Below are 11963 nucleotides of genomic sequence, written 5' to 3' on the forward strand. Positions count from 1 at the left end.
ATGTTTTATCGGGTGACCTAAAACCACTTGGCTGCACCTCATGTTTTATACCCGATAAAACACTCCTGCTCGTTTATTAAACATTACTTAGGAAACACAAACTGTCATTAATTAATTAAATAACCACATATTGAAAAAGATTGCCCTGAAAAATGTTAAAAATTTTTTCAAAACAGACATTCAACTTAGGAAATGCAAAGTGCAATAAAGAAACACTGATTAGGATTATCCAATGCCTACTGTACATTTTGTGTATTTTGTATTGAGTCACAGCAGTTGTGCCTCCAATTAATGTGCTAATTGATCCTTTGAGACTCCTATAAATTGCCCAAAGCAGTTTTATAGTTACAAAATATTTACATCAAATAGTACTGACTGGCATGAGTTTGTGATAATAATATTTTGTATGTCAAATACAGTAGGAAACATTAATCAATATTAATCAAGCTCAAAATACCTTTATGTTAACTGCAATATTCTAAAATAGCCTTAAGAGAAAGCTTGAGTATGTCATAAAAATTATAAGCATGAGCACTTTATATATCATAGCCAATGCATATTTTTTACAGGAATATAAATACAGAAGATTACCCTAAAATTTTCACCATGGTAAAGAAGGGCGGGTGCTAAAGCAGTTACTTTGTAGGCAAAAAAATAGAAAATTCTCCTTTGGGGAAAAACAAACAATGTAAAAGATGACCACTGTGAAGCTGTTATCAAGAAAACTGTTTTTATACACTTTTGCAAGTGCATAAATGTCAAGATGATCCTTGAATGGAACAAATACAGTGATTTTCTTACATTTAATGTCAGCCAGCACTTACTTCTTGTTTCAGTTTATTAACTGTTAGTAGAGCAAGAAGCAACTAGCAGTATCACTAACTTCTTGGTAGGCATGCTTGTCTATTACAGCTTCCTCACCCCTTCCCCAAGTATCATGCTAGGTAATAATAATAGTATATAGTAATATCATAACATTTATATTTAGGTATCAGCAAGGTACTGCAAGAGTTTAAAGATTTACCAAATTCAGCAACTGAACAAGGACGGTTTTGATCTTAGGTCTTGATCGCTTATATATATATAGCTATTAAGCCTTTTTATGCACATTGGAATTTAAAGTTTTTGTGAAGGAAAGAGATTAGTGCTTGACTATTACCAGCCATTTAACAGCCATGTCAGCAACATGGAAGGAAAGGTTTTGACCTTAGGTCTTGATCGCTTATATATAGCTGTTAAGCCTTTTTTATGATACAATTGGAATTGAAAGTTTTTGTGAAGGAAAGAGATTAGTGCTCGACTATTACCAGCCACTTAACAGCCATGTCAGCAACATCGAAGGAAGTTGGGTCTTGATCGCTTATATAGCTGTTAAGCTTTTTTTATGATCACATTGGAATTGAATATTTTTGTAAAGGAAAGAGATTAGTGCTTGTTTTCCTGATATGCCTATGAGAAAAAGGCTGCACAAACTGTATTACCCTTTCCTGAGCTTGATAAACAAGATGCATTGTGGTCCAGCTTTTAGTCAAACAATGTACACCATTTAAGAGATGACAAAGGAGTGAAAATACTTTGTACCAACACTATACCACAATGCAGATTGCATGGCTTTTAAGAACCATACACTGCTACCAAACATTCAAGGTTACTGGCAAACATCTCCATGCAGTCTTAGCTGAACTATGTTTTTGTATTTGAACACAATTAATGATTCTGCAATTTGGTATAAACTATATGTATTAATAGATCTTTTTTCGGGTTCGTAAAATATCGCTTGTGTCCCTTGACAAGAGATTCATTTTTGCAGGGTAGCCTTGATTTTGTGCAGAAAATTCATGTATTCCATTGAAGGTCTGTGGAATTTCAAAGTATTCGTATTGTTGAAGTTGTGCATTCTTTAGTTTATTATTTGTGAATATTTTGACATAAAACGAGGCTAACCCTCAGTAAATATTAATTTGTAGTCAAGGAACACGGCGATATTTTACGAATTCGAAAAAGGAATATTGAGACATAATCAGGCATTATTGTTTGGTGTTTACTTTCTTTGCTTTGCTAAGTTTATTATAACAACTTCGATAATCATTATATTGGTTTCTGATTGTCACGTCATTAAGACTCATAAATGCTCATAAGGCATTTGCAATCTAAGTCTATATAATTTAACACACCTGGCATATATAGGTATATATAGATGCAGGATATGTACTGTGTGTAAGACAACAAAATGTTAAGATCTTAGACAGACATCTAATTTGGTTTTAGCATAATAGAGAACAGAACTCGAGCCCAAAAGTTTTGAGATAAGAACCATTTATGGCTATGTTAATCAGCAATAATACTATATTTTTGAGAGATAACAGTCTAGCTGCTGAAGATGGTTCAGTTACCAGGAAATGAAAATAAATGCCATATGATATTGTTTTCCTATGTTGAATAAAGTGAATAAAATAATTAATTTATTGTTTTTTAGCTTTTATGCTTCATCTAACAATCTGTTAGTTTTCATTTGTGCATCCAAGTCGAAACAAATATTTATGATCGTGAATGAAATAGGATTTACATGACATAAAAAAGATATATAATACTAAAAATTCAATTAAATAAATGGTCATCATTGGGGGAAAAAGCGAACAATTTTATAAAGAATTATGCTCAATATATTAAGGCAGGGGAACTACAATATTCAAGGAATTTTTAATTAAAAAGAGCAAGTGGGTGGGGTGCTAGATGCAAATAATTATATGCTGATCAAACAGCTGGTTGGGGCTTGATTGGTAGCTTAATTCAGCTTCACTTAATGCCTCAAGATATAGGAAAACCTATTGGAACTCCTATCAATTTTCTTTCTTCCTTATTTCAAAAGATAAAAACAACTCTACTTGGCTATGCATGCTATTAGCTTAAGGAATTGAGAATAACTTAGGGGTAGATGAATATAATTTACCTCTAAAATTAAGTAGGAATTTCAATATTTTAAATATTAAAATCTTAAAACTATAAATGGAAGGCAAAAAAAAGCAACAAGGAAAAAAGATTTTGAATTTTTTGACATATAATCACTGATTAATCATGCTTAAATGGAAGGTTAAGGAAGAGGGGTAAAAACAAAATTATAATTATAGCTTTCACCTCCAGGGATTGTCAAAAAGAAATGACATCAGCAGCTTGATGAAAAGTGACTGATTAAAGAGAATGTTTTAAAAACAAAACCTTTTAAAATTCTCTCATGTTTATACATCCATTAAGTTTGTTCTAATTTTAATATTTTCTAAAGAATCACAAAAAGTTTATCTACATTCATTGATAAATGCATTATAAAAGAGATAAGATTCTATTTTAAGACCTGTTTCAATTGATGTGGGTATTGATAGTAGTTCATTAAGAAATGGAATTTGGATTAGGAATTTGAATGGGAATAGAAATGGGAAATTTGAAGCAAGAGTGGTTTAATGGTTGTGTAATCACCACTGCATTTGGTATCACACGTAAGCAAAAATTGTGGAGTCTCTCACTTGACTGAAGTTTTTTTTCTTTTCTTTTTTTTTTTGATTCCAAATTTTCATAGCTCAAAAGTTTTTTCAAGCTTTCATTGAATAATCTTTGGTTGGCTGTTTTAACTATGTTAACAAATTTTTGAAGTATTTTTTTTAGCATGAAGTTAGTGAGTTTTTAATATCTTACTTTTTCATCCACATAAGGGCATCATAAATAGTAACTCTCAAATGAGTCATACTTTTTGATACTTTTTTGTAGTCAAGGCATTATTCTTGGAATTGCTTTTAGCAATTATCTGAAGTTTCAGGATAATTTTAGCACAAAATTTTGAGGAATTTTGGATCAAAGATTTTGAATTTTTCAGTCACTTGTAAATGAAAGAAAATAATCCATACTGCTTGATACTTTTATCCTAATGTCGCAGAATCATCATAAGCCCTTTTAATCTTTCTTTCAAGCCTAGTGAGTGAAGTGATCATATGAATACTGCAATTTGCTCTATATTCAACAAAGTTATTCAGGGTATGAGTAAATAACTGGTGGTAGTCAAAGAGAGTTGAATGTCCACTCAAAGATAAATGTGTTAATAATGCTGAACACATACAAATGATCTTTGAAAATCATAACAGTTGTGGCTAACCACCGAGGAACCAATACCACTGACATGTTTATTAATTTTCATGATTGGAATAGTTACGAACATTTGAATGTGCCCATCAATACAGCTAAATTGAATAAAATTCTAGTAGAATTCTAGAGAAAGAGCAGGAAGTTGCAAAGGAAACCATTACGTATGTCCATAATTCCAGCCAAATTGAGAATTCTAAGAACTATACCTTCGAAAAGGCATTTGACGGCAAATTTCAGAACCATTTGAAATGAAACAATTGTGGTTCATTATGTATTCATATATTGTAAGGCAGAAGAAAATTCTTCAGGAGAATGGCAGTAACTCAGCTATAAGAAACTTTATTTGGAAAGAAGAGAACAAAATAAGACAAAAAAGTTAAACCTATAATTGATCACAAGTACATGTATGTCGATCAGAGTGGACTTAAATTGTGGTTATGGATTGTTTTTCTAGAACAAAGTTCTTTGGTCTCACTGATGTACAGAGGAGATAAGACTTGATTCTTTCAACCAAACAGCTGCCCTACTGAACTAAATTAACATGTGTAAGAACCATCTACTGACAGCTAGAAAAAAAGAAAAAATAAGCTGTTCTTTTTCCAAAATGAAAAGTTTTGGTCCCATTTTTGAGTAAACTTTGTAGAGAATATAAAAAAATGCTTCCAGTGGAGTTTAAAAACCTGGAGTGGATGCAATGAAATTAAACAAATAAAAACGTATGCCTTCACAACATATTTCTCATCAGTATACAGCATAATTTGAATTCACACACACACACCTGGTTCAGTTTGAATAGAACTAGTTTCATGCTTTTGGATTTTTATTTATCAATTTTTATAAACTGAAATAAATGCTTGAGCCCATTTTGCAAAAGTATACGAACCATTTTTTTCCAAACAAAATAATAGTAATAGAAAATTGACTACTGCAGATTTTAATTGTTTAAAATATTTTTCTCAGTAATCAAGCAAGGAGCATATATATTAATAGAAATGCTTGGTGTGGTTATTTCTTGTCAAAATTATCTACATATTTAAGTATTTTCGAAACTGTCTTATTGTTGTCATTATCCAAATATCTAGCTCAAAAACTTCAATTCCCAAAATTAAAGCCTTTTTACAAGAAGAGTATGGATGCAGTAAACGGATGTAAAGTTTTAGAGGATATTTGAGTCAAAAAATAATAAATTTCTAAAAGGTGGTTATTTATTTCAAAAGTGTATACATTGTGATCATCAAATACTAGTAATTTAAATCCTAAGCACCAAGAAGTTTGTATTTTTTCTCTAACGATTCAAAATATATGTTTTTAATAAGATCTGCTGGTTTTTTATTACCAATCATTTTCTTTAAATCTCAAGAGATATAGTACTTTGGCAAAGATCTAGTATTAAATTCTTGAACAACCAACTACATTTATTTATTCATTCAAAGAACAAGTCTAAATCAATCTTTCAGTTGTAAAAAAAACGCTGGGTTTTCAACTATTTTGAGTTATACATTTCTATTTCCTAGAAGTTCTAGTCCCCTTATAGAATTTCCTACTTAGAAAACGAACTAGAACAAGAGTTTTCGTGTGCAGACAAGCATTTTACATGACGTAAAAAAAAACACTTTTCTGATTGAGAACATTGAGAAATTTACATATCGTGTATGTTGCATTGTTAATTTCATGTTGTTCCTTTGCCGCTGAAGTCGATTTCAGCTTATCAGCAGTTACAAGAAACTAAGAATTAAAGCTCTAAAAATCAAAGCGAAAGTTTTCGAAACTTTCGATCGCCAGCGCTGGGCATCGCCTTCAAGCTGCTAGCGCGAAGGAATGATTAATTTTCGATAGACAGAAAAAGAACTTTCCTCAACTCCGCGAATGAATGGGCAAAAATCATGCAAATTAGTTTGCCTCCGTTTGTGCGGAAAACTTTGTCCAATTCTTTTTATATTCGAGAACGCAAAGCATTTGGTTGAAATAATGGCTGAATATACCTGTTCAAGAACGCCAAAAAATTATCCCAAATACTAAGGATTAAAATCAATTTAATGCCTTGGGGAAATTTCAGTGTTTTTGTACAATACCACGTAAGTTTTAAAGAGCAGGCGAAGTAAAATTCGCCAAAATATAAACCTCTCGACCGTATCGAATTGCAAGCCCTCGCGTAACAAATTACAAGTTTCAGAAATAAGAAACAGTCGATGTAAACATTAAAAGTTTGGTCTTACTTTGCCAAATAAATTCGTTCTCAAACTTACCATTTCTTGGTCTTCAGCTTGTCTCTTTTGGCGAAGTTCTGCAGTTAGCTGCCCATCTTGAAGTCGAATTTCCCCACTATTTACGACAACAACATCCATGTTACATTCGCAGCCCAAACTTGCCTAAAATTTGCCCTTTGACAGCCTGTGAAAGCCTATCTCTTTGCTTCTTTATGTCCTAGAAAGAACAACAGAGAGTCGAGAATAAATGACAAGAACAGCAAAAGCGAAAGCACGAAGTTCGCAAATATTTTCCAATAAAGCTTATAAAAAAATTACGGGTAAAAAATCTATATTGATTTGACACGGTTGATATGTAGTATTTCACCCAACGCGCAAGTACACCAACACCATATCAAAACTTTTAGATCGAAGAAAATTGAACATTCCAACTGCTTACATGTATGGTCTTAAAACTGTGAAGGCAGAAAAATATAGTAAAAAAATAGAAAAAAATATCTAGCCGCGTAAGAGGCTTACTTAACGTAAATCTTTTGTATTTCAAAGAAGTCGTGTCTTTGGTTAAATTACGAATATACGATGAAAGTTGAGATAATTTCGAGCTCTGCGAGAATTTGTATTTACGTCTTACCGAGCGTAGTTTTAGAACGTCACAAATATTTCTAAGCCTTATTCAACTGAAACTATTATTCTTTTAACCGAACAGCAGTTAAACATTGACATGGATTTTTACAGCTATTTAAATACATCATCAGATGGATGGAATAAATTTAGAACTGCTTGAAGTCGAGAAAGAATAAAAACAATGGGGAATTTCTACTCGAATTTAGGCTATCCTCGTTCGAGAAATCATCAAGGAATCTGTCGATTATCGTGGTCAGAAATTCTGGAGTTTTTTGGCGAAGTAACTTGCCTTACGAGAGTTCTCCGTTCACGTATTTCTTCGTTCGCTCACATGCTACAATTTGCATAAGAAAACTTTTTTGTGTCACCGCAAGAAGTCAACCATTCCATCTAAGAATGTTACCAGAATCGAGTATTTTACGCTCGAATAACAGCCCAAATCCAAGCTGGACTTACCTTCCTCGAGATACCTAAAAACTCTAGTACTTCTCAGAGCTGTTTGGGGGAATTTTCGACGCCGGAACAATTTCAGGAGTTGTTTTTACATACCTCGCGTCAGATTTCTGACTCGCCACTCCAAATAAATTGCAACAAAGGGAAAAGTTCAGAAACAAAACTCTCCCAGCATGCACAGCGCGTATTAGCCCCCTCTGGTTATTCTCGTAATTAAACATTAATAAAAAAGTAAAAAAATATCGTTATCAAAAACTCTTTTAGATTTAGAAATTGAGCCTCCAATAGCCAGTGAAATAATAACAGGGTTTAGACAGAGAGTTTTAGTATTATTTGAGACACAAGGACGTATTCATGAGGGATAGTGGTGGGAGATTTTCGCAAGCCGTTTGATGTGATGTGTGGGGAAGTTCTGTCGCGTTGATGGTGAATTTTTAATAAACGGCAAATAATATGGAAAACACTTGCCGCTAGTAGTCAATTTTAAATTTTACTGGAACTACGTATTATAACTAAATAAAAAGCCTGTCATGATTTCTGTTTACTATTGAAAGTGAAATGTTCGGCCGTCTGAAATTGTATATACAATGAATGTAAATTAACCGAAGTGAAACTTTTCAGTTTTGTGAGTTTGTTTCATATCTTGGCTCAACCAAGACGATTCGCTCGAAACATTCACCAGTTAATCGAGCACAAATAATTTTTGAAGTTACTTTTTATTTTGATTAAAAAAAGGGAAAATATCAGAAAATCAAGTGACTCTCTTCAGCAGATACATGAATGTGTTGACTCGCATGAATTTCAAATACCACAAAATAAACTCCGTCTTTGCAATGCAAAAATCAAAGTCCATTTAAAGATTTTGAGAGAGCTTTTTAATGATTTAAATAATCAAGTAACAGCTTATTATATGAGCCACTAGCGAGCAACATTGTTAAGCCATGCTAGGATTGCATAGCAAAGTAATGTCGGACGTTTCATACTGTGTGATAAGAATTAACAATGAGGCGATTTATTTTCGCTTCTAATATGGCACCAAACTGGGCGCATGGAGAAGAATGCTGGAAAGCCAATACAGGAACGTCAACTGTTGACTCCATAAAACTAGGGACTACGATGGAATCACAGCTAGTAATATTGCAAAACAAAAGAAGTATATCTTAGAGCAGCTGTTTGTGAAGTATGAAACACAAGAGCATAATAAAAATAAAAATAATATTTTGAAGAAAAAAAAAATCAAGCTAAGCCAGTCACAATACTATAGTTTAACGTTTTAGGATCTTTTTTTCTTCTTTTCTTTGATCAGTTAAGCGGTAGGGAAATACTTTATCAATAAATTTTCGAAAGTGACACTTGCTTGTACCAAATGATTATCTAGTGTCTTTAGTCATTTATTAGTTCTAGTCAAGTCTATTGAAATTCCAAAGATACGACATATCAAAATACATTAATTTGCGAAATAGCAAGTGAAGAAATATTTTAATTTGCTTAAATATCTAGAATAATTCGATACAGCAGCTGAAGCTATCGAAGAATTCACTATAAATGGTGTTCAAAACTGCGATATCTTCAAGAGGAACTTTAAGAATGAAATAAAGTTCAGTGCGCGAAGAGTGAATGAATATAGCAAGATGTCAGTAATTATAGTTTTTTCTATTATCCACGACAGGAAGCACTGAGATAAATCTAAACAAAAAAACTTTCATTTATCGCGACTACGGAGGGCAAGAAGAAGTTTTTACATATTGAACTTTTAAGATGAGATCGAACACGGCGCAAATTCGTGTTTTGTACGTGATTTTTCGTTTTTAATGCGTGTAGCTGGAATACTCAAATAGAAGCGGTTTTTGACGTCGTTATCGTGTATTTTAGTACATCTGTTGTTTCTACGGCGAAGAATAAGTAATCATCTACGTCGAAAAACAATAAAGAAATCAGATTTTACTCACATACAAAAGTGAAGAATATTAAACAATTCAAGGTTTTAATCCCAAACGAGATAAAATGAATTGTAGTCGATAATAAGCAGAGGGTTAAAAATTGGAAAGAGTGGAGAAAACTATATAAAATTACCATATTGAAGTAACTTAGAAATAATTCTTTTAAAGCGATAAATAATGCAAAGCGAAAGTTCACATGTATTAGTAAAGTAGTTGTATAATACTGACACGTCCGACGTTCAAACATTTAATAAGATAGTTTAACAGGTCTCATTCTTATTCTCAATTCTTTTAGCACTAATACAAGAGCTAGCACGAGTGATATACTAATTGTATTATTATAGACATCAATACTATGTTGCATTTCAACAAACCGCAACTTTACTACTACTAGCGACTACTGCTACTACCACTAGTCAAGGGCGGATCCAGCCAAAATTTTAGGGGGGGGGGGGGGGGACTAATTGAGTTTCTTCCGTCAACACAACGGAAAACAATAAAAAAAGCATCTTATTCTTCATTTTTGTTATGTTTTGTTTTTCTGCTGAAGGGGGCTTCAGCCCCCCTTTGTCCCCCCCCTGGATCCGCCCTTGCTAATAATATCATTGCCTCCGCTGCTGCTGCTGCAACTAATGACCCTTCCACCTACAAGTACCACGACTATCCCATCATTTTTGCTTCTGCTGCTGTTCTTTCTCCTCAGTACTGCTACTACTAATACTGCATGCACCTAATGCTACTTCACACTGATTGCAGATGCTATACCAGTGCATGACACTACTGTCCCCATTACCGCTGCTAACATTCTACTGTCTTCCGCTTGATGCAACCAGTACTTCTACTATTACTATTAGTACTTCTTACTTTAGGCAGGTGTTGCTACTGGTCACCTGTCTGCGCCAGGTGGCACCAACGTCCTACGCAGTAGTAGTAGCAGTAGTAGTAGTAGTAGTAGCAGCAGTAGTAGTAGTACAAGCCCTATTACTGCTACTGCTTCTTCTTTTTTCTAACCCTAACCAACGCCCCATTGCAAATACTACTGCTACCGTTGGTTGTTGATCTTTGGAAGCTGCTGCTGTTATTACTCGTACAATATGTTAATGCGAGCATCCTCACCACAAGCAATCAAGTAGACCTCTTGTGTCATTCTCTATAGTATCATTTCTTTGTTTAACTGTTGCGCATGAGAATTGAGACAAATGAATATGGATACAACTCAAACAAAGAAAAATATTGTCAAGAAAATGACACGTGGTCTGAGATGGGAAAACATCACGCCCAAGGTAAAGGAGTCTATATCTCCCACACCATTTCTACCATAATCACCGCGACCACCACTACTACAAATACTACCACTATTGGTACTATTCTGAATAACTGGAGCTAAAAAGTGCTAGGGTAGCTGTAGTAACTTTAATCTAGTAGTAACAAAACTAAGGTGATTACCAAAATATTCTCTTTTTTGACGCAATAGATGACAAAGGGGCTAGCATTAAACCGAGTAATTAATTAAGTCGGACCACCAACTAACTATTTTACGAGCAGCAAATTTGTTGGTAGAGCGAACAAAAAAATTGAAAACTTGCGCCGTCAAACGGCCTGTTTTATGGTCCAAATGTAAGCTGAATGTCACCTCTCTGCTATACCGTTAAATAAGCGCAGATTCTAATATTAGGCTTAACTGAATAACTCGAATGTAACGGAAGACCAAACCTGATTTAATTTGAACACCTGCGTACGAAGGAAAAGAAAAAGAAAACTCTCGAAAAAGCAGCTTCAATTTCGCGTTGGAGAGTCGGATTGGATGTAGCGTAGAGCGGAAATCGATCTCAGATAACAGAACTTTGTCAATGAAGCCGAGAATGGAGCTTTCACATTAAACTCATACAACTGAAAGGACATAAAAACTTTCTCGAGGAGTTCTAAATACTCAAAGGGGGGATTTCTACTCAAGTAACAGTACAATCATATCAAAAGTATTTGCGTCTGATAGAAAGTCTTTCAAAGAACTCGAGAGAAAAAACTTACTGGATGGACGTCATTGTCGAGTCACGTGACCATAAGGCAGCTGATTTGGTGCTTTCTTTTATACTCATGTGGTTTCTGAAAAACTAAAGAAGTAATCAATTGATAAGTCGAACAAAGTATTAATAGAAAATGATGAGAGTAAGAGAGAGAATATTAAAAAAAAAAAGAACTTAAAAAAAACTAAAAAAAAATTGAGAGTGGTGTTATTCTTCGATAAGAGAGGAACTCGCCTGGAGAAATACGAGTCAAATCTCTTTTTTGGCACTCGATCGGAAGGGATTATGTATCTGGTTACAATTTAGTTCAGTTGGCATAAAAATAAAAAAGCTTAATCTAATCAAGGCTGGAAATGATTAAAATAAACGAAAGCAATACAAAACCATGAGGAAAATATGAACTGCGATGAAAAGAGATGACACTAATAGAAAATGAAAACAAAAAGAAAACTTTTTCTCAGTTTTTGTCTTGTAAGGAAAGGATTGGTTCAATTGGACTACTTCAATGAGATATAATATAGTAAGGAAATTGGGCTAAAATGATAAATTCTCTTACTACTATACAACTACAAAACAAAGCAAGG

The 11963-nt window shown here is 33.6% G+C and overlaps 1 protein-coding gene across 7 annotated transcripts in view; it reads right to left on the minus strand.

Annotated features, from left to right (window-relative positions):
* The window catches only part of LOC116305733 (uncharacterized), a 62769-nt gene extending 51319 nt beyond the window's left edge, over positions 1–11450 (minus strand). For 4 of the 7 annotated variants that reach the window (XM_089026839.1, XM_089026838.1, XM_031715707.2 and 1 more), the window contains exons 1-2: positions 7419–7542; positions 6378–6555 (exon numbers count right to left, since the gene is read on the minus strand). In XM_089026839.1, the coding sequence (XP_088882965.1) occupies positions 6378–6476 (99 nt within the window). In that variant the 5' untranslated portion in view covers positions 6477–6555; positions 7419–7542. Of the gene's footprint in view, positions 1–6377; positions 6556–6857; positions 6930–6969; positions 7060–7418; positions 7543–11383 lie in introns of those variants that run through there. The other 3 variants (XM_031715704.2, XM_031715705.2, XM_031715706.2) reach the window with 3 other exon arrangements.
* Between the last annotated feature and the right edge of the window lie 513 nt (positions 11451–11963).

This window comes from Actinia tenebrosa, unplaced genomic scaffold (genome assembly GCF_029948245.1).
Source record: "Actinia tenebrosa isolate PJP-AT-01 unplaced genomic scaffold, QUT_ActTen_1.0 PGA_scaffold10__47_contigs__length_13832649, whole genome shotgun sequence".
NCBI lineage: Eukaryota > Metazoa > Cnidaria > Anthozoa > Actiniaria > Actiniidae > Actinia > Actinia tenebrosa.